General features: G+C 39.7%; 1 protein-coding gene across 3 annotated transcripts in view; it reads left to right on the top strand.

The window, feature by feature from the left end:
• The window catches only part of KCNH1 (potassium voltage-gated channel subfamily H member 1), a 455,549-nt gene that overhangs the window by 105,425 nt on the left and 327,783 nt on the right, over positions 1-22,341 (top strand). For 2 of the 3 annotated variants that reach the window (XR_004272203.1, XM_032289131.1), the window contains exon 6: positions 19,084-19,557. Coding sequence is in view for 2 of the 3 variants with exons in the window: in XM_032289131.1 (XP_032145022.1) it covers positions 19,084-19,557 (474 nt within the window). In the remaining variant the exon portion in view is untranslated. The remainder of the gene's footprint in view (positions 1-19,083; positions 19,558-22,341) is intronic. The other variant, XM_032289132.1, reaches the window with a different exon arrangement.

Here is a 22,341-nt window from a genome sequence, read left to right as displayed (position 1 = left end):
GGGAAGGCTTCTATAAGGAGATGACACTTAATTTGAGACCTAAAGGTTGAGAAGAGTCCATCCACGTGGAAAGTAGGAGAGGAACATTCTGAGCTCCCATATGGCAAGAGTTGGTGTCTTTGCAGAAAGCCAATATGTGGGATGGTTGCGGTGGCTTACAAAGTGTAATCCCAGCACTTTGGGAGGCCGAGGTGGGCAGATCCCACTGAGGTTAGGAGCCTGGCCAACACGATGAAACTCCATCTCTACTAAAACTACAAAAATTAGCTGGGCATGGTGGTGTGCACCTGTAATCCCAAATACTTGGGAGGCTGAGGCATGAGAATTGCTTGAGCCCGGGAGGCGGAGGTTGCAGTGAGCCAGGATCAAGCCACTGGACTCCAGCCTGGGTGACAGAGACTCTGTCTTAAAAAAAAAAAAAAATCCACTGGGTAGAGTATGCTTGGTAAAGTCAGAAGGGTTCAGATTAGGTTGGAAAGATAGGCAGGGGATTGTAGGTCACAGCAAGAATGTAGCTCTTATTTGAAATCTGATGGAGTCTGCTCCAAAGAGCTGGAAGGTTTTGATCAGGGAAGTGACCTGATGGAATACAGATTGATGTATGATATTTGAATTTGAGGGGGGCAAGAATGAAAGTAGAGAGAGATCAGGATTATTCTGCATTGTGTTTGTGAAACAGGATGGTACGTTGAATGTAGTTGAGGTGTGACCTTAGCTTGTCTGATTGTGCTCTTTCAGACTTTTTTATGTAGGCATTTAGGCAATGAGCTTCCCTCTTAGCACTGCCTTTTGCTGTATCCCAGAGAAGAGATGTGGTGAATATAGTGGTAGAAGTGAGTAAGAGGTAGTGACTGGCTCCTGAGTTATATTTATTTGGTGATAGATGCAACAGAATTCCCTGATAGATTAGTTCTTGGAGGTTTACTTGATGGGGGAGCTGAGCTGCACACCTTTGTGGTACCAGAGAATGGCATTAAGAAAGCCAAGCAAGGGGAGTGTTTTGAGAAGGATGAACTGTAACATGCTGCTGAGAGGACACAGTAGATCAGGATGGAAGAGTATACTGGATTTAGTAACACTAGCCTTAACAACAGCTATTTCCTTAGTGAGTGGAGGCAATAGTCAGATTGGGATGTGTTGGAAGATGATTTGAGGTGAGAAAGTAGAGACATTGTGTTTAGACTTCTCTTTCAAAAAATATGGCTCTAAAGGAAAATAGAAAATGTTGTAGCAAGAAAGTAGAGTTGATTCATGTCTAAAGATGTTGACGAATTGATTGTGTATTCAAAGAGAAGTTGATGGGAAGAAAAAAGAGAGAATCACATGTTGGGGGCTGGGCTAAAGCATTTGAGGAGGTGGGAGGATGAAGCTCAGAGCACTTGGGAGGAATTGGCCTTTCACAGAAGAGGGCACTTCCTCTGTTGAAACAAGATGAAGTAGGTAGATGAGGTTGGAGGCTGATTTGTAGATATGCGAGCATTGGAGGATGTAGGAGTCTGTCTCTGGTTCTGTTTTTTTTTTCTTCAATGATTCCTAAGGCAAAAACATGAGTTAAGAGTGAGGGTGTAGCAGGGAACAAGACTTAAGAGCTTAGAATAAGATATTATGATCTCTGACACATCTCAGTAAAAATCACTTTGCATGATGATATTTACTGGACACAGAAGATTTTCAAGGTATGTTAGTCTGTTTTCCTGCTGCTGATAAAGACATACTTGAGACTGGGAAGAAAAAGAGATTTAATTAGACTTACAGTTCCACATGGCTGGGGAGGCCTCAGAATCATGGCAAGGAGGTGAAAGGCACTTCTTACATGGCAGCAGCAAGAGAAAATGTGGAAGAAGCAAAAGTGGAAACCCTAATAAACCCATTAGATCTCATGAGACTTATTCACTATCACAAGAATAGCTCAGGTAAGACTGGCCCCCATGATTCAATTAGCTCCCCGTCCCACAACACGTGGGAATTCTCGGAGATACAATTCAAGTTGAGATTTGGATGGAGACACAGACAAACCATATCATTCAGCCCCTGGACACTCCAAATCTCATGTCCTTACCTTTCAAAACCAATCATGCCTTCCCAATAGTCCCCCAAAGTCTTAACCAATTTCAGCATCAAACCAAGAGTCTGAAGTCCAAAGTCTCATCTGAGACAAGGCAAGTCCCTTCTGCCTATGAGCCTGTAAAATCCCAAGCAAGCTAGCTACTTCCTAGATACAATGGGGGGACAGGTATTGGGTGAATGCAGCTGTTCCAAATGGGAGAAATTGGCCAAGTCAAAGGGGTTAAAGAGCCCATGCAAGTTCAATATCCAGTGGGGCAGTCAAATTTTAAAGCTCTAAAATGATCTTTGATTCCAGGTCGTGCTGATGCAAGAGGTATGTTCCCATGGTCTTGGGCAGCTCCACTCCTGTGACTTTGCCGGGTACAACCTCCCTCCCATCTGCTTTCATGGGCTGACATTGAGTGTCTGTGGCTTTTCCAGGTGCCCAGTGCAAGCTGTTTGATCTACCATTCTGGGGTATGGAGGATGGTGGTCCATTGCTCACAGCTCCACTAGGCAATGCCCCAGCAGGGAATCTGTATGGGGGCTCTGACTCCACATTTCCCTTCTGCACTGCCCTAGCAGAGGTTCTCTGTGAGGGTCCTGCCCCTGCAGCAAACCTTTGCCTAGGCATCTAGGCATTTCCATATATCTTCTGAAATCTAGGTGGAGGCTCCCTAACTAAAATTCTTGATTTCTGTGCACCTGCAGGCTCAACAACATGTGGAAACTGCCAAGGCTTGGGTTTTCCACCCTCTGAAGCCATAGCCCGAGCTGTATGTTGGCCCCTTTCAGCCACAGCTGTAGCAGCTGGGAAACAGGGCACCAAGTCTCTAGGCTGCACATAGCACAGGGACCCTGGGCTCAGCCCATGAAACCACTTTTTCCTCCTGGGCCTCCAGGCCTGTGATGGGAGGGGCTGCCATCAAGACTTCTGACATGCCCTGGAGAGATTTTCCCCTTGGTCTTTGGGATTAATATTAGGTTCCTTGCTACTTATGCAAATTTCTGCAGCTGGCTTGAATTTCTCCCCAGAAAATGATTTTTTCCTTTCTATTACATAGGCTGCAAATTTTCTGAACTTTTATGCTCTGTTTCCCTTTTAAAACTGAATGCCTTTAACAGTACCCAAGTCACCTCTTGAATGCTTTGCTGCTTAGAAATTCTTTCCCCCAGATACCCTAAATCATCTCTCTCAAGTTCAGAGTTCCACAAATCACTAGGGCAGGGGCAGAATGCTGCCAGTCCGTCTGCTAAAACATACCAAGAGTCACCGTTGCTCCAGTTCCCACCAAGTTCCTCATCCCCACCTGTGACCACCTCAGCCTGGATTTTATTGTCCGTATCACTATCAGCATTTTTGGCAAAGCCATTTAACAAGTCTCTAGGAAGTTCCAAACTTTCCCACATTTTACTGTTTTCTGAGCCCTCCAAACTGTTCCAACCTCTGTCTGTTACCCAGTTCTAAAGTCCCTTCCACATTTTTGGGTATCTTTTCAGCAATGCCCTACTCTACTGGTACCAATTTGCTGCATTAGTTCATTTTCAGGCTGCTGATAAGGACGTACTTAGGACTGGGAAGAAAAAGAAGTTTAATTAGACTTATGGTTCCACATGGCTGGGGAGGCCTCAGAATCATGGTGGGAGGCAAAAGGCACTTCTTACATGGTGGTGGCAAGAGAAAATGAGGAAGAAGCAAAAGCAGAGACCCCTGATAAACCATCAGATCTTGTGAGACTTATTCACTTTAATTTGAATAGCACGAGAAAGACTGGTCCTTGTGATTCAATTACCTTCCCCTGGGTTTCCCCACAATATGTGGGAATCCTGGGAAATACAATTCAAGTTGAGATTTGGATGGGGACATAGCCAAACCATATCACAAGGTAAGTGTAGTTTGGTCCTGCTCTCCTAGCTAGGTGTAGTTTGGGGATTGGGGTAGGCACTCTTAAGAGAGACAGGCTCTGGCCAATGTGCCTGGTTTTGGAGTTAATTAGGAAGTCTTGGAGAAGGTCCACAGTGGGAGATGGTGCCTTTGACCAGGAGCTTGTTGCATAAGATGATGGGAAGGCATGTTGCTATTATTCAGGGGTTCTGTAGAAAAACAGTAATTTATCTGTTTTTCTGTATGCAGTCAAAAAGCACTGGATTAGGAAACTGGACTTGAGTCTTCAGTCCTCTTTGGTCATCTGCAATGTGACTGTAAACAAATAGTTTACCTATTGGGTCTATTTTCCCAGTTTGTAAAATAAGCAAAATACCAGCCTTCCCATTGCATGAGATGTGATGATGTATGTCAGTGTGCTATGAAAAGTATTTCAGGCTGTACAGATGGATTAGTGAAAAGACTTGGAGCTGCAGCCTGGCTTCTACCCCCAGCTTCTCTGCTTACTCACCCCTTGCATGACTCAGGGTGAGTCATGTCATCTCCATTATACAAAGCCTCCATTTTACCATCTGTAGAACTCCCTCACAGGGTGGTTATAAGGATTTAAAAATACAATAGAGGACTTTTGGAAGTTAAAAATGCTAGAGAAATGTGATAGATTAGTCAGTCTCATTTCCCTATTTTTCATCACGAGAAAAACCTTTCTTCTTACCAGAATCAGTCTTCAAGATTAGCATTATTTGGTCCCATAAATAATGGCCTGTAGTGAGCACCTCCTCTGGGCAGAGCCTGGCGTTGGATGCTGTAGCAGGGGAGGATTAGGGAGAGTGTGGACTAGTGACATTATTCTAGGAGAAGTAGCATCTACCTTTGGGGAGGTCCCAGTCTGATTGGGGGAATAGGACAGACAGAAGCCTCTCCTAGGAAGTATATTCTGAAAGGGCTGCCGGCTTGCTGCCTTTGGAAGCTTCTGTTGTACAAGACTAATGAAAGGAAGACACTAGAAGCACATGCCCATACTGATAAGGGCAGAAAATAGGTGAGGGAGATTACTGACTGTGCTGCAGTCACTGGGACCACAAAACCAGATTGCTAGACCTAGTTTCTCTGCAAAGCTTCTGAAATCTCACTGAGCATCTAACATGGGGCATGCGCCTATGACTGGACAAAGTCTGTATCCTATGCATTTTGATTCGGTGCTCAGAGATTCCCTCCCTTGGGATGACACTAACCCCTTCCCAGATAGTCGTATTCTGAGAAAGCTTTTTCTCCTGAGGGTGGAGATGACAAGCTCATGGTGAAACTTGCCCAATTGTCTCATAGAACTTATGTTTTTGATTTCTTTTGAAGAAACAGAAATTGACCCTCCCAGTCTTAAAACTTAGGAAAGTTACATTTGTCCTATGTGAGTCCCTTTCTCAGGGAACCATCAGGCCTCCCAGATACTATCAAGGAGCTGAAACTCACCAGAACACTGCATCTGGACAATGAGATGCCAGACCTTTCATACATCATGATTGTGTATCCAACCACCTGCTTCTTGTTGGCCAACTCCTCTTCCCTACCCCTCCCTAATTCCCGTTTACCCACATGTAGCTACATTCCTTCTCCACTACATCAAACCTCCAATTTTAGTTGCTCAGGGAGATGGATTTGAGACTGCTCTCCCATCTCCTCAGCTGCAATACCTGATTAAAGCCTTCTTTCCTGGCAGTACTTGTCATCTCAGTGATTGGGTTTATGGTGCTGCAAGCAGCGGAACCTAGACCAAGCACCTGGTACATTGGTAACAATCAGAGCAGTGCTGTCACCTGTCTTTCTAGTCTGAATCCATTTCCACAAAAACGTCTGAGAAGGAAGGTGGTCAGTCTCATGGAAATCTTTCTGAGCAATATGAATAGTCATTTGTACTGCATTCTGAAAGGACTTTTGGAGCCAGATAGTTAACTAGCTGTGAAATACTCTTTGGGTCAGGGAATTTCTCTTAAGGGTGCTGATTTTCTGTAATAAAGAACTCACTCCGTGGAATTTCCATCTTCTGTTTTCAATGATGTCCTGATAGCTAGGTGGGGAGAAATGCCAGGTATAGGTGATGGGACAATGGAGGCAGCAAACCACCTCGCACTGCACATGTACCCCAGAACCTAAAGTACAAATTAAAAAAAGTTCATATCAGGGTGAAATATGAAGGATCCTCAGTTGAATCATAAAAACTTGATCTTACTGGAATCACTTGTAGCCTTTTACATAAAGACTAAGAATGTCTCACTTTTATCAGGATAAATGTCTCACATTTATCAGGATAAATATCCTAGCAATCAAAATATTTTAGAATGCCAGTACCTTGTGGTTTAAATGTAAAAGGCTGCATCCTAGAAATGGGAAGAGAGATGCTGAATACAAGTCCCCATCAACCCTCCCTCTCGAGCCTAGTGCTCCCACCAATTCCTCTTTGAATACATGTAGGAATTTCATCAATGGAGAGTCTGTGGTCAGCCTGGCATTTTGGGGAGGTATGAAGACATTATTGAACTAATGTGAGGCAAAAAGACATTATTGCCTCACTCAGGCAGGGCCTAATAGCATCCTAGAAAGAATCAGAATGGGAAATCCACCTTGAAATAATTACAGATTGTATCAAACTGTCACAGAAGAGCTGTTTTTCTTTGAAAGGGTGTTTCCTCCTAAGGATTTGTTACCAAGAACTATGGAGCTCTAGATGACCGGTTTGAAAACAGCAGGTGTCTGTTCACTGGTGGATTCTTTTGAGTTCTTGCTGAATAGTCTTGTCACCCAGACTGTATCTTTCAAACATACAATAAACCCCTACATAACTCGCCTCCCTTTTCACCTTACCTTTCCTTTAGCTGACTGCTGACGACCCCTTCAAAATACTTGTAATTCATCTATGTTCAGTTGATTTTTAAAAATTACACTTTTTATTTTGAGATAACTAGATTCATATGGAGTTGTAAGAAACGATGTAAGTGACCCCATGTGCCCTTTACCCAGCTTCTCCTTATGGTAATTACCTGTAAAACTATAGTACAATATCACAACCTGGATGTTGCCATTGATACAGTCAAGGTACACAATAGTTCCATCACCGTAAGAATATCTCATGTTGCCTTTTTATGGGCACCCCCACTTCTTCTTGCCCTTACTCCTTCCTTAAGCCCTGGTAAATTACTAATTCTATAATTTTGTCATTTCAAGAATGTTATAAATATGGTCATAACTATGTAATGTTTGAGGATTTTTTTTAGTCTCTGGAGATACATCCAGATTGTTGCATGTATCAATAGTTTTTATATTTTTATTGCTGAGAAGAGCTCTATAATATAGAAGCACCACGGTTTAACCATTCATCTGTTCAAGGATATTTGGATTGTTTCCAGTTTTGGCCGATTATGAGTAAAGCTGCTATAAACATTCATGTACAAGTTTTTTTGTGAACATAAGTTTTCGTTCTTCTGGGATAAATGCCCAGGAGTGTAATTGCTGGGTCATATGGTAGTTGCATATTTAGTTAATAAACTGCCAAACTCTTCTGGAGTACATGCATCATTTTACATTCCTGCTAGCAATACGTGAATGATCTAGTTTATCTGCATTCTCACCAGCAGTTGGTATTGTCACTTTTTAAATTTTAGCCACTTTGATAGGTGTGTAGTAATACTGCAGTATCATTTTAATTTGCATTTCCCAAATAGCTAATGATGTTCAACATTTTTTCATGTACTCATTGGTTATCTGTATCTCCTTTTGGGTAAAATGTCTGTTTATGCCTTTTCCTCAGCTTTTAATTAGATTTTCTATTTTTGAGTTTGAGGTTATCTATTATAGTTTGTATATTCTAGCTACTATTTCTTTGTTCAACGTTTGGTTTGCAGATATTCCTTTCCATCATAGATTTTCATTTCATCCTCAACAGTCTTTTGTTTTAAATTTTGATGAGGTCTAGCTTGTCAGTTTTCCCATTTATGGATTGTGCTTTTGGTGTCAAATCGAAGAACACTTTTCCTTGCCCTAGATTCTGAAGATTTTCTCTTTGCTTTTCTAAAAAAATTTTTTAGCTTTATGTTTTATATTGAAGACCACAATCCATTTTGAGTTAATGTTTATATAAGATGTGAGACTTAGGTCATGGCTCCTTTTATGGCTTATTGATGTCCACTTGTTCCCGTACCATTTGTTAAAAAGGTAATCTTTCCTGCACAAATTACTTTTGCACCGTTGTCAAACATCAGTTGGGTATATTTGTTTGGGTCTATTTCTGGGATCTTTATTCTGTTCCATTAATCTATATATCCTTTTTCTAATAACACATAGTCTTCATTACTGTAGCTATGTGTCAAGTCTTGTGATTGGCTAGACTGATTCATTCTACTTTCTTTTTAAAAACAGCTTTATTGAATTATAATTGATATATTAACACCAAAACTAAAACACCCACTCATATTTAATGTACATAATTTGATGAGTTTGAGCCACATTATTTTTTTTTCCAAGATTGTTTTAGCTATTTTAGTTCCTTTGCCTTTCATATACATTTTAAAGTAATCTTGTGCATATCTACAAAAACTCTTGCTAGCATTTTGACAGATTGTGCTAAGCCTGCATAGTGATTTTGAGAGAAGGGATATCTGTGTAGTGGATATCCACAATGGATATTTTGTGTAGTCTGCTAAATTAGGAACATGGTATGTCTCTCAATTTCTTTAATCTCTTTCATCAACATTTTGTTGTTTTCAGCATTCAAATCGTGCACATGTTTTGTTATATTTACATCTAAGTATTTTTGCAATGATTATAAATAGTATTATGTAATTCTGGTGTTCATTTCTATATGTAGAAATACAGTAATTTTTTAATGTTTATCTTGTATCACATGACCTTGCTGAACTTATTCTAGAAGTTTTTATGTGGATTATTTGAAATGTTCTGTGTAGCATTATGTCATTTGCAAAGAGGGATAGTTTTATTTTTCCTCTCTGATTTGGATGCCATTTATTTCCTTTTTTTGCACTAATGCAATGGCAGTGCTGTGTTGAATAAGAGTAGTGAGAGCTGATATTTTGCCTTGTTCCTTGTTGCAGGGGCAAAATTTCCAGTCTTTCACCATTAACCCTAATATTAGCTGTAGGTTTTTTTGGTAGATGTTCTTTATTAAGTTTAGGAAGTTCTCTATTTCTTTTCTTTTCTTTTTCTGAGTGTTTTATCATGAATGGGTGTTGGGTGTTGAATTTTCTTGAATGCTTTTTCTATATCAATTTATAAGATTGTGTGGTTTTTTTCCTTAGCCTGTTAATATGGTACATTACATGGCTTTTTTTTTTTTTTTAAAATATTGAGCCAGGCTTGCACTCCTGAAATGTACTCCCACCTTTTTTTTTTTCCCATTTATTTTATTGCATTCTAGGTTTTGGGGTACATGTGAAGAACATGCAAAATTGTTGCATAGGTACACACATGTGGTGCTGTGATCCTAGCTTACTGCAGCCTCGAACTTCTGGGCTCAAGTGATCCTCCTGCCTCAGCCTCCTGAGAAGCTAGTACTATAGGCATCCACCATCACACTTGGCCTTCCTTTTTTTTTTTTTTTTTTTTTTTTTTTTTTTTTTTTTTTTTTTTTTTTAGAGATGGGACCTTACTATGTTGCCAAGGCTGGTCTTGAACTTCTGGCCTCAAACGTCTTCCTACCTTGGCCTCTCAAAGTGCTGTGATTACAGGCCTGAGCCACCATGCCTGGCCTCATTCTTTTTATATATTGCTGAATTCTGTTTGCTACTATTTGTTAAGGATATTTGTATCCCTATTTATGAGGGCTATTAGTCTGTAGTTTTCTTTTTTGTATTGTCTTTGATTTGCGAATCAGGGTAACGCTAGTTTCACAAAATGAATTGAGAAATGTTCCCTCTGCTTCTATTTTCTTTTAGAGATTGTGTAGAATTGCTGTTAATTCTTCTTTAAATTTTGAGACCATTATTTAGTAAAACCTTCTGGGAGTTTTAAAATTATGAATTTGATTCCCTCAATAATTTTAGGGCTATTGGTGTGGTAGTTTGTTGGTTTTGAGGTCCATTTCATCTAACTAGTCAAATTTATGTGTGTATAGTTGTTTGTAGCATTTCTTTATTTTTTTTTTATGCTTCTAGGGTTTATAGTGATACTCTTTTTCCATTCTTAATACTGGTAATTTCTGTCTGTCTTTATTTTCAGTCTTGCTACAGGTTTGTTGATGTTATTCTATGCTACTGATCTTTTCAAAGACCACCGATTTCCCCATTTTCCTATTTTTAATTTCATTGATTTCTGCTCATTATTATTTCCTTCCTTCTACTTGCTTTAGTTTTATTTTAGTTTTTTTGGTATATTCTGGAGGTGGGAGCTTGAAATATTGATTTAAGACTTTCTGTCTTAGGTAAACATTTAGCGATAAACATTTCCTTTTTTATTCTACTTTTGCAGTGTCCCACTTGTATTTACGTTTTCATTGAGTTCAATAAAAGTTTCCCTTGCCACTTTATCTTTGGCCCATGAATTATTTAGAAGCGTGATATTTAGTTTCCAAGTGTTTGGATATTTTCCCATTACCTTTCTTTATTGATTTCTAGTGTGATTCCATTGTAGTTGAGAATACACTCTGGGGATCTTACTTGTTACATTTATTAAGGTTTATTTTATGGGCTAGCATATGATCTGTCCTGAATACCATACCATGTACATTTGTAAAGATTGTATTTTGCTCTTGTTGGGGAGAATATTCTATACATACTGATTAAATCCTATTATTTGGTGGTATGTTGAGTCCTTCTATGTCCTTGCTAGTTTTCTCCCTAGTTGTTCTATCAGTCATTGAGAGAGGTGTACCGTGGGTCTGTTTCTCCTTGTGGTCTTATCAGGCTTTGCTTTGCATATTTTGCAGTTCTTGTTCGGTGCACATATACATCAGGATTGTTCTGTCTTCTTGGTGGAGTGATGCTTTTTATCATTATGTAATTTGCCTTTCTGTCTCTATTGTTTAGACACTTTCTATTATAGAACAGCAATTATTGGATAATTTCTATGGTTTTATCTTCAAGTTAAAGTTCACTAATTTTTTTCTTCATCTCCTTCATTTTGCTTTTTTCTTTTGAGACAGGGTCTCCCTCTGTTTCCCACACTGCAGTGATCATGGCTCACTTCTGCCTCAACTGCCTGGGCTCAACCAATCCTCCCACCTTAGCCTCCTGAGTAGCAGGAACTACAGGCATGTACCACCAGGCCTGGCTACTTTTAAATGTTTTCTAGAGAGGGGGTCTCGGTATGTTGCTCAGACTGGCCTTGAACTCTGAGTTCAAGTGATCCTCTTACGTTGGCCTTCAAAGTGTTAGGATTACCACATGAGCCACTGTGCCTGGCCTCATTTTGCTTTTGAGTCTATTCATTGGATTTTAAAATATTTGTTACTATATTTTCTGGTTCTAAAGCTTCCACTTGGTTCCTTATATCTTCTTTGATGAGACTTTCTATTTGTTTCAAGCTTGTCCCTAATGGCTTGTTAAAGCGCTTTTATGACGGCTGTTCAAAAATTTTTGTCTGATATTTCTGGTACATCATTTTGGTGTTGGCATCTATTGATTATGTGTTTTTCATTCTATTTGATATCTTCCTGGTTCTTGGTATAATGAATGAATTTTTTATTGAAAGTTGGGCATTTGGGTATTGTTTTGAGACTCTGGATCTTTTTTAAAGTTTGCATTTTAGGCTTAACATTTATATGGCAGAGGAAGAGGAAGGCATCCTCTCACTTTTGCCAGATTGGGGTAAACATACAGGTTGCCCACTCAGCCTCCATGGACACCTGAATAGGGTGCTCCTCCTTGTTACTGCCAGGTAGAGAATAGGAATTCCAGCTCCCCACTAAGCTTACATTGATACCTCTCTGGGTTGTGGGCAATGGAGGTGACCTCATGACTGCTGGGCAGTGGTGAAAATCCCAACTCTCCACTAGGCCTCCTCTGACCATCCCATTGAGGAGGGAAAGGGGCACCTCATTACTCCTAGGTGGAGGTGGCATTGTGTGGAAGTCCACGCTCGTTACTGGGCCTTTTCTGGTTGGAATATCTCAGTAGGAGAGGAGATGGGAGATTGGGTGCTTCATTACAGTCTAAGAAAGCGGAAGTTTAGATTTCCTTAGTAGGCCCTTGCTGGCTTAGCTGGGGCAGGGTGGTATGCTTTTTCTGTGGTATGTGGTGATAGTAGAGAGATTATTATTTAACAACTTCTGTCTTTTGAGGCTGCCCATTTCCCAGTCCTTTTGATTGGAGAGAATGGGCTTTTGTGGGGATTTGTGTTTTTTTTTGTCTGTGCTCCTTGGAGTTTCCAGGTTGCTGGCTTATTCTGCTCCAAGTCAGGAATATATGAGGCAAAAAGAAAACCCAGGGAGCTTACCACTGTGTCATTCCTAGACAGTTTGCTTTCTTTTCTCCACCTTTCAGAGTTGTCCTGTATTTGTTTTAGATATAATGACTAAGGCTTTTAGTTGCACTTAGAGGGAGGAATAGGGAAAAGTATGTCTACTCCGTCTTTCCAGAAATGGAAGTCCTACTCAGTTCATTTATTGGTGAAAAGATACACATATGTTTAGAATTAGCCAGCTGGACTCAGTTAGATGATCCCAATTTTGTTGGCAACATCCAAAGCATCATAATCAGGAGCCAGTGGAACATATGCCTTCTCTCCATCAGGCCGAATCAGGGTGTTGACCTTGGCCACATCCATGTCATAGAGCTTCTTCACAGCCTGTTTGATCTGGTGCTTGTTGGCTTTAACATCCACAGTGAACACAAGTGTGTTGTTGTCTTCTCTCTTCTTCATGGCAGACTCAGTGGTCAGCGGAAACTTGATGATAGCATGGTGGTCCAGTTTGTTTCTCCTGGGGGCGCTCTTCCGAGGGTATTTGGGCCGCCTCCGGAGTCGCAGTGTCTTGGGCCACCGGAAGGCGGGTGATGTGTAGATCTTCTTTTTTTTTTTGTGGCAGTGGACACCTTTCAACACTGCCTTCTTGGCCTTTAAAGCCTTCGCTTCGGCTTTAGGAGGGCCAGGAGCTTCCTTCTTCGCTTTTGGTGCCATCTTGTGAAAAGGGTCTATTTGCTGTTTTCATAAAGGCCAAACTTCTTTCTTGCATGAGGTCTCAGAATCCAAGCTTCGTTAATCACACTCATGTTATTTCCTTTTCATAGGGAGAGAAATTAAAATCTCAAGTGTAGGGAGGAGTGCACTGATGGGAGCAGTGGAAAGAGTTCCTCTACCCAAAGATGCACACTGAGCACTCTATGGATTTCTAGCTTTCCTTTGACCCTTTTAAGGGCTGGCATCAACCATAGGGGAAACGGGTATTCAGCTACTTTTACATTTACTAAAGGGTCTTCAACCTCTAGAGGTAACAAGAAGTTCCCGTGACACAAGAGGGAGTTTTACCTAGAGATTTATAAGAACCTGTAAGTGGCACAGAGAAGCAGCTGTGAGTCCTTTCCAGCTTGGCTTGGTATGAGAAGGCAAAGCTTGTTGCCTTTGACTAATGGGGGCGAAACCCATTGGTGATTCTCTCCTGGAGCCGGCCTTCTCTGGACTTCTTCCTGTACCAAGTCTGCTTTCTTAAAAGCCTGAGTTGCTCAGGGAAATATAACCTTGATGTGGAACAGCATGTGTTTTGAGTCTAGTTAGATCTGGTTTGTGATACTGTCTGCATCTCTTGCTAGCTGTATGACCTTAGAGTTCACTCGTTCACTTAGAAACAGTCCTGTAGTGCCTACTCTGGGCCAGCCATCGTGCTGGGCTCATGGAATGTGGTAGTTGGTATTCTTCTTTGCTCTTTTTTTTTTCTTTTCTTTCTAGCCATCAGCAAGTCCAGTTGTCTATACTTCTGAAATATTAATATGTCCAAAATCGGACTGCTTTTCTCTATCGTCTCATTTTTTTTCTGTTATAACAAGTACCCTGATTCTGTTCTTCCCTCAGTCCTTTGTCCCAACTCATTATCTACAAAGCAGTCAGGGCGATCTTTTGCAAAAATGCATCAGATTATTATTCGTTTACCTAAAACTCTTTAGTTACACCCAGCCATACATAAAATAAAATCTAACACTTCCCCATATCCCCCTGGTCCATTGTGGTCTAGTTTCTGCTTTCCTTTCAGAGCTTATCTAGCCTCTTCTCCCTCGCCTCCTCCCACTCACTGTGCTTCAGCCACACTAGACTTCTTTCTTTTCCTGATAATATCAAGCTTATTTCACCCTAGGGTTAATACATCCCAATTATGCTTTTTGCCTAGGATAATTTTTCCATGCAATATTGAATGGCTGATTCTTTGTTATCATTCAGGTTTCAATTCAAACACTCTCCCTCTCTTACTCAGGTCACATTTTATCACAGTGTTCTCCCTGCCCCAGTCTTATTTAGTGATTATCACTATTTGAAATGATCTTGATTTGTCTCCTAGACTGAGCTCCATAAGAGCAGGCATCATGCTGTTTCCTTCACTGCGGCACATGCAGTGCCTAGAACAGTTCCTTGCACAGAGAAATAAATATACTTAAATTTTTAAATTGATACATAATTATATATGTTTATGGGGTACATATGGTATTTTAATATTTATATGCAGTATGTAATGATCAAATTGGAGTAATTGAGGTCTCCATCACCTGAAACATTTTTCATTTCTTTGTGCTAGAAACATTCAAGATCCTCTCTTCTAGTTATTTTGAAATATATAGTAAATTATTCTATTCACTCTACTATGCTATAGAACATTATTTCTCCTATCAAATACTAATTTTAAAAAATGATTTTTACTGATGCACATTAGATGTACATATTTTGGAGGTATATGTGATAGGCTGATAAATTTATATAATCAAATCAGGGGAATTGGGATATCCATTACCTTAAATATTTATCTGATTTTTCACTCTAGCTGAAATTTTGTACCAATTAACCAACCCCTCCCTGTCACACTCTCCCCCTGTATAATTCCCAGCCTCTGGTAACCACTCTATTCTACTCTCTACTTCAAGGAGGGCAGCTTTTTTAGCTCTCATATATGAGAGGAACATGTGTCTTTCTGTGCCTGGATTATTTCATTTAACATAATATCCTCCAGGGTTATCCATGTTGCTGCAAATGACAGGATTTCATTCTTTTTTTGTGGCCAAATAATATTCTATTGTGTGTATATATATCCATTAATGTTTTGTTTATCCATTCCTCTGTCAATGGACACTTAGGCTGATTCCATATCTTGGCTACTGTGAATAATGCTGCAGTAAACATGGGAGTGCCAATAGCTCTTTGACATACTGATTTCCTTTCCTTTGGATATATACCCGCCATTGGGATTGCTGGATCATATGGTAGTTCTATGTTTAGTTGTTCAAGGAACCTCAATATGTTTTGCATAATGGCTGTATTGATTTACATCCCCACCAACAGTATATAATAATTCCCTTTCTTCTGCATCCTCACCAGCATTTTTCTTTTTAATGGAGACAGAGTCTCCCTTGACAGATAAATAGTTTGCAGATCTTTTCTCTCATTCTGTAGGTTGTCTCTTCACTCTGGATTGTTTCCTTTGTTGTGCAGAAGCTTTTCAGCTTGATGTAACCCTTTTTGGCTATTTTTTGTTTTGGTTGCCTGTACTTTTGAGGTTTACCTTAAAAATCTTTGTCCAGTCCAACGTCCTGGAGAGTTTCCCCAAAGTTTTATTTTAGTGATTCCATAGTTTGAGGTTTAAGTTTTTAATCCATTTTCATTTGATTTTTGAATATGAGAAGAAATAGGGGTCTAATTTCATTTTTCTGCATATGGATATCCAGTTTTCCCAGCACCATTTGTTGAAGAGGCTGTCCTTTTCTCAATGTATGTTCTTGGCACCTTTGTAAAAAATGAGTTCACTGTAGATATGTGGATTTATTTCTGGGTTCTCTATTCTGTTCCATTGGTCTATGTGTCTGTTTTTATGCCACTACTGCTGTTTTGGTTACTATAACTCCGTAGTATAATTTGAAGTCAGGTAATGTGATTCCTCTAGTTGTGTTCTTTTTGCTCAGGATAACTTTTGCCATTTTGGGTTTTTTGTGATTTCATATAAATTTTAGGATTAATTTTTCTATTTCTGTGAAGAGTGTCATGGGTATTTTAATAGGGATTGCTTTGAATCTGTAGATTGCTTTGGGTAGTTGGACATAGCAATAGTTTTAATTCTTCTAATCCATGAACATGAAATATTTTTCCTTTTTTTGTGTCTTCTTCAATTTCTTGTCTCAGTGATTTATAGCTTTATTTGTAGAGATTTTTCTACTCTTTGGTTAAATTTGTTCCTAGACACTTTATTACATTTTTGTAGCTATTGATAATGGAATTGCTCCCTCGATTTCATTTTCAGATTGTTTGCTATTGTTATATGGAAATGTTATAACTGGAAATGATTTTTGTATGTTGATTCTTGTATCCTGCAACTTTAGTGAATTTGTTTATCAGTTCTAACAGGTGTGTGTGTGTGTGTGTGTGTGTGTGTGTGTGTGTGTGTGTGTGAAATCTATGTTTCTCTAAATATATGATTATGTCTGCAAACAGAGGCAGTTTGACTTCCTCCTTTTCAATTTGGATGCCCTTTATTTCTTTCTCTTGCCTAAGTGTTCTGTCTGGGACTTATAGTGCTATGTTGAATAACGCTAGTTAAAATGGGCATTCTTGCCTTGTTCCAGATCTTAAAGGGAAGGCTTTCAACTTTTTCCTATTCAGTATGATGTTAGTTGTGGTTTTGTCATGTAAGGTCTTTTTTATTATTTTTAGATTTTTTTAAATTTCTATAGGTTATTGAGAAACAGGTGGTTGTTTAGTTACATGAGTAAGTTCTTTAGTGGTGATTTGTGAGATTTTGGTGCACCCATCATCCAAGCAGTATATACTGAACCCGATCTGTAGTCTTTTATCCCTCGTCCCCTTCCTACCCTTTCCCCCGAGTCCCCAAAGTCTGTTGTGTCATTCTTATGCCTTTGCATCCTCATAGCTTAGCTCCCACTCATGAGTGAAAACATACGGTGTTTGGTTTTCCATTTCTGAGTTACTTAGAATAATAGTCTCCAATCTCATGCAGGTTGCTGTGAATGTAAGGCATTTATTTTGAGTACTTTTCTTCTATACCTAACTTGTTGAGAGTTTTAATCATGAAGGGATATTGAATTTTATTAAATGCTTTTTCTGCATCTATTGAGATGATCATTTTTTTTCCCTATACTGCTGATGTGATGTATCATGCTTGTTAATTTGTGTGTGTTGAGTCATTTTCACCTCTGGATAAATCCCAGTTGATTATAGTGTATACCATTTTTTGATGTTCTATTGGATTCAGTTTGCTAGTGTTTTGTTGAGGATTTTGTATGTATGTTCATCAGGAATATTGGCCTGTAGCGTTCTTTTTTTGTTTTGCCCTGGTCTGGTTTTGGTATCGGGGTCATGCTGGCCTCATAGATTGAGTTTGGAAGAATGCCCTCTTCTTCAGTTTTTTAAAAATGGTTGAGAATAACTGGTACTAGTTCTTTAAAACTTTGGTAAAATTCAGCATTAAAGCCATCTGGTCCTGGGCTTTGCTTTGATGGGAGATTTTTTTTTTTATTACTGATTCAATTAATCTTATTTCTTGTTATTGGTCTGTTTGAGTTTTCTGTTTCTTCCTGATTTCAATCTTTGTAGGTTGTGTGTATCAGGAATTTATCCATTTCCTCTAAGTTTTCCAATTTGTTGTCACATGATTATTCATAATAGCTTTTAATGATCCTTTGTATTTGTGTGATATCTCTTGTAATATTTCCTTTTTCATTTTGAATTTTATTTGGGGTTTCTCTCTCTTAGTCTAGCTAAAGGTTTGTGTTTTTTTTTATGTTTTCAAAAACCAAATTTGTCATTTTATTAATCTTTTGTATTTTTGTCTCAATTTTATTTATTTTGGCTCTTTTTTTTTTTTTTTTTTTTTTGAGACGGAGTTTCGCTCTTGTTACCCAGGCTGGAGTGCAATGGCGCGATCTCCGCTCACTGCAACCTCCGCTTCCTGGGTTCAGGCAATTCTCCTGCCTCAGCCTCCTGAGTAGCTGGGATTACAGGAATGCGCCACCATGCCCAGCTGATTATTTTTTTTTTTGTATTTTTAGTAGAGACGGGGTTTCACCATGTTGACCAGGATGGTCTCCATCTCTTGACCTCGTGATCCACCCCCCTCGGCCTCCCAAAGTGCTGGGATCACAGGCTTGAGCCACCGTGCCCGGCCCTATTTTGGCTCTTATTGTTTCTTTCCTTCTTCTAATTTTGGATTTGGTTTGTTCTTGCTTTTCTGGTTACTTGAGGTACATTGTTAGGTTGTAAGGTTGTTTATTTGGAACCTTTTTACTTCTTTGATGTAGGCATTTATTGTTATAAATTTCCCTCTTGGTATTGCTTTTGCTGTATCCCATACATTCTTGATATGTTGTGTTTCTATTTTCATTTATTTCAAGACATTTTAAAATTTCCTTCTTAATTTCTCCATTGACCCACTGGTCATTCAGGAGCATGTTTAATTTCCATGTATTCATAAAGTTTCCAAGGTCCATGTGTTGTTGATTTCTAGTTTTCTTCCACTGTGGTCAGGAAAGATTATTGATATGAATTTGATTTAAGAAACTTGTTAACATTTGTTTTGTCATCTCATACTGTCCTGGAGAATGTTCCATGTGCTGATGAGAAGAATGTGTATTCTGCAGTTGTTGGATGAAATCAAAGCAATTGAATAAAAAGTTGCTTAATTTTTTTGAGCCCCAATTTCTCATTTGTCTCACAGAATAATTGGCTAATAGAACAAAGTTGTATTTAGAATTGAGATAATAGATGTATGTACAATGTTTCATATAACACTTGGCTCACAGCCAAATAGTAGTTTGTAATTGTTTCATTATGATTATTTCTATTAAAACGTTCACTTTCATTCCCCTATACTCCTCTCATACCTGTTATTGTACCTAACGATTGATCCAGAGTATTGTGACCAATTGTCAATCACAGATGCTGACTGGTTAGACACTTGCAATTAAATCCTAACTTAGTTCTCTCCATCATGTTTTTCCATACAGGTCCTACAGCTGGGCTCAGACATCCTTCCCCAGTACAAGCAAGAGGCACCAAAGACTCCCCCTCACATCATCTTACATTACTGTGTTTTTAAGACCACGTGGGATTGGATCATCTTGATCTTGACCTTCTATACAGCCATCTTGGTCCCTTATAATGTCTCCTTCAAAACCAGGCAGAACAATGTGGCCTGGCTGGTTGTTGATAGCATCGTGGATGTTATCTTTTTGGTGGACATTGTGCTCAATTTTCATACCACCTTTGTTGGACCAGCGGGGGAGGTGATTTCTGACCCCAAACTTATCCGCATGAACTACCTGAAGACGTGGTTTGTGATTGACCTTCTGTCCTGTTTACCATATGATGTCATCAACGCTTTTGAGAACGTGGATGAGGTTAGTGCCTTTATGGGTGATCCAGGGAAGATTGGTTTTGCTGATCAGATTCCACCACCACTGGAGGGGAGAGAGAGTCAGGTACATCCCTCAAATCTCAGACCTTGTTGTCATGTCTTTAAAACTGAATTAAATGTGGGTGGTCAACAGAATAATAATTAAATGGGTGGGAAATAGCATGACTGATGTCTAGAACAGAGGGAGCATGCTTGATAGATACCCTTGCCTGCTGTTCCCATCCTTTGGCAGTTTGGAGGCCCTGCATGACAGTGAATGGGTATGGAAGAGACCAAAGGCTTATTACTCCATGTGGAGTGTAAGCCACTGGCTCAGGAATGGTGGGCCTGCAGCAGCAGGCATGCATGGCCACTGCACTGGCAAGTCTTCTGTTGAGTATATAGTTGCTGAATATCTACCTATTGATTATTCTAATTATGCAGACTTTTCTTTTATCTGCTGCTGACTTTTGGCTGTTTCATAGCCAGTTAACTCCTGATAACAGGAATACCATTTTCTTGAAAGTTTGCTTTTCCTTTTTTCTGTTAAGTTTTGAGATAAGTTATTTCTCTGCTAAAATGAGTTGGAAGACAACCATGTACTGAGGTAGTCAGGCACCAGCTTGTGGTTAAAAGGAGCAGTGTTGTTTTTGGATTACACTTCTGTTTTAGTCCATTTTTGTGTTGCTATAGAGAAATACCTGAGGCAGGGTAATTTATAAAGGAAAACCAAGATTCCAATGGCTGGAAAATTCAGGACTGGGTATACTCATGGTGGAAGGTGAAGTGGGGAGCCAGCTTGTTCAGAGATGAGCTGTTAAGAGAGGAAGTGAGAGACAGGACGGGGAGGTGCTAGGCTCTTTGTAACAACCTGCTTTTGTGGGAACTAATGGAGTGAGAATCCACTCACCACCCACTTCCCTGAGAGAGGACATTAATCTGTTCAAGAGGGATACACCCCCATGACCCAAACACCTTCCATTAGAGGCCCTATTTCCAACACTGGAGATAGGATTTCAATATGAGATTTGGAGGAGACAAACATTCAGACTAGAGCAACTGTTTTCAATTGTTAGTCCAACAGGCGATGGATGAAATTAAAGGAAGCTAAATTCCCTGTAAATGTGTTGGAATTAGGATATGCTCTAAGTCATTTACTGAATTGGCCTGGGACGTGTTGTAGCAGGAAGGGCCACTGAGCTGATTAAGGTGATTTTCTTTGAAAAAGTGATGATATCAAGTCATTCATTGCAAAGAAAAATGTCAGATTCTTATCTGGTTAGTGTTCTATGGGAATTGCCCTTCCTTTTTCCTACTCCTAGTTGACATTCCAGTTGGATTAAGATAAAGCAATTATTTGGCGAGTCTCCAGCCTTGTTCAGCTGGGCCCTCATTGCTTCAGATTACAGAGGCTCCCAAGGTCTCAGTCTGGCTGCGCTGTGTGGGTAATCTAGGAAGCCCCCTGGAAACTAAGTTGAGGCAAGACACATTTCAGAGCTAAAGGGCTCATAGGACTCAGGCTTGAGAACGCTAAAAAGAACAGCCTGCTCCTTGCAGGGATGTCAAAACCTGGCCAGTGACTCCATGTCTTACTGGTGGCATAATGATGCCTCTGCCTTCAAATCAGTACCAGTGGTGGGCGGGACAACAGCCTTTTCTCTGGGAGAACAGAACTATTACCACTTCTCTTTCCAGCATTTCTACCAAATGCTGCCAATGAAGAGATGGAAGGAGAGAATTTGGAAGCTCAGATGCTCTAGATTCAGAACAACCCATGCTTGTATCTGTGTGATGGGTTTTAGAATACTTTAAAATCCCAAGGACTAACTCTCTGGGGTGGCTTGTGTGAATTTTGTAGGGGATGAAATGAGTCAAGAGTGATCATTTACAAGGGCAGAATCGTAACTAACATGAACATTGGGGTTCTTACATGAGATTTTTTATTTTTGAGACAGTGTCTCGCTCTGTCACCCAGGCTGGAATGTAGTGGCATGATCTCAGCTCACTGCAACCTCTGCCTCCTGGGTTCAAGCAGTTCTCCTGCCTCAGCCTCCTGAGTAGCTGGGATTACAGGCACGTGTCACTATGCCCAGCTAATTTTTGTATTTTTAGGAGAGATGGGGTTTCACCATGTTGGCCAGGCTGGCCTTGAACTCCTGACCTTAAGTGATCTGACTGCCTTGGCCTCCCAAAGTGCTGAGATTACAGGTGTGAGCCACCACTCTCAGCCCGCAAATGAGAATTTTATTATATTTTGGGAATGATATTTCTCTGTGAGCACATTTTTAGAAATCTTTTTTCTTAGGAAAATATGATCATTTTGGCTTAGGTAATTCAAATTATCTGAATCTAAAATAGCTTCTTAAACACATGGAAAGTGAAATTTAGCTTTAAAAACACATTGTTTTTAAAAAATAAACCATTTTCTATTTAGAGTAATGGCACTAAAATTTTGCAGATAAATAGAGCAGTTCTCCAGCTTCCACAGATTCTTATTAAAAATTGGCAGAACTATAAACACATAACACATATGTAAATGTGTCAATTACCTGGTAGGTGAACAGAGCCGAGTGCGTCTCCCCAGGGACGGAGTGCCAAACCAACAGTGTATGTTGGGTTCGAACTACTTTGCCATTATTTGTGAGTACCCCTGACGGTGGTTTCTGATTTATAGATTCATGAAATAGATTGGTTAATAGGAAAAATGTCAGTTATCTGTAGCTTTCTCATTAGCCAAGGCCTTAGCATCAAAGCTTGTACTATCACCTCTTGGTCATAAATAATAGTATAAATAGTAAGGGTTACAGTTATTGTGTACTTCTGTAAGACATGATTTTATATTTGTTACTTTTTTTTTTTTTTTTTTTTT

The sequence above is a fragment of the Sapajus apella genome, unplaced genomic scaffold (genome assembly GCF_009761245.1).
Source record: "Sapajus apella isolate SASKATOON/1434 unplaced genomic scaffold, GSC_monkey_1.0 scaffold22, whole genome shotgun sequence".
NCBI classification, from domain to species: Eukaryota; Metazoa; Chordata; class Mammalia; order Primates; family Cebidae; genus Sapajus; species Sapajus apella.
The sequence above is the reverse complement of the archived record's forward strand: the minus strand, read 5'-3'. Positions and strand labels throughout refer to the sequence as shown.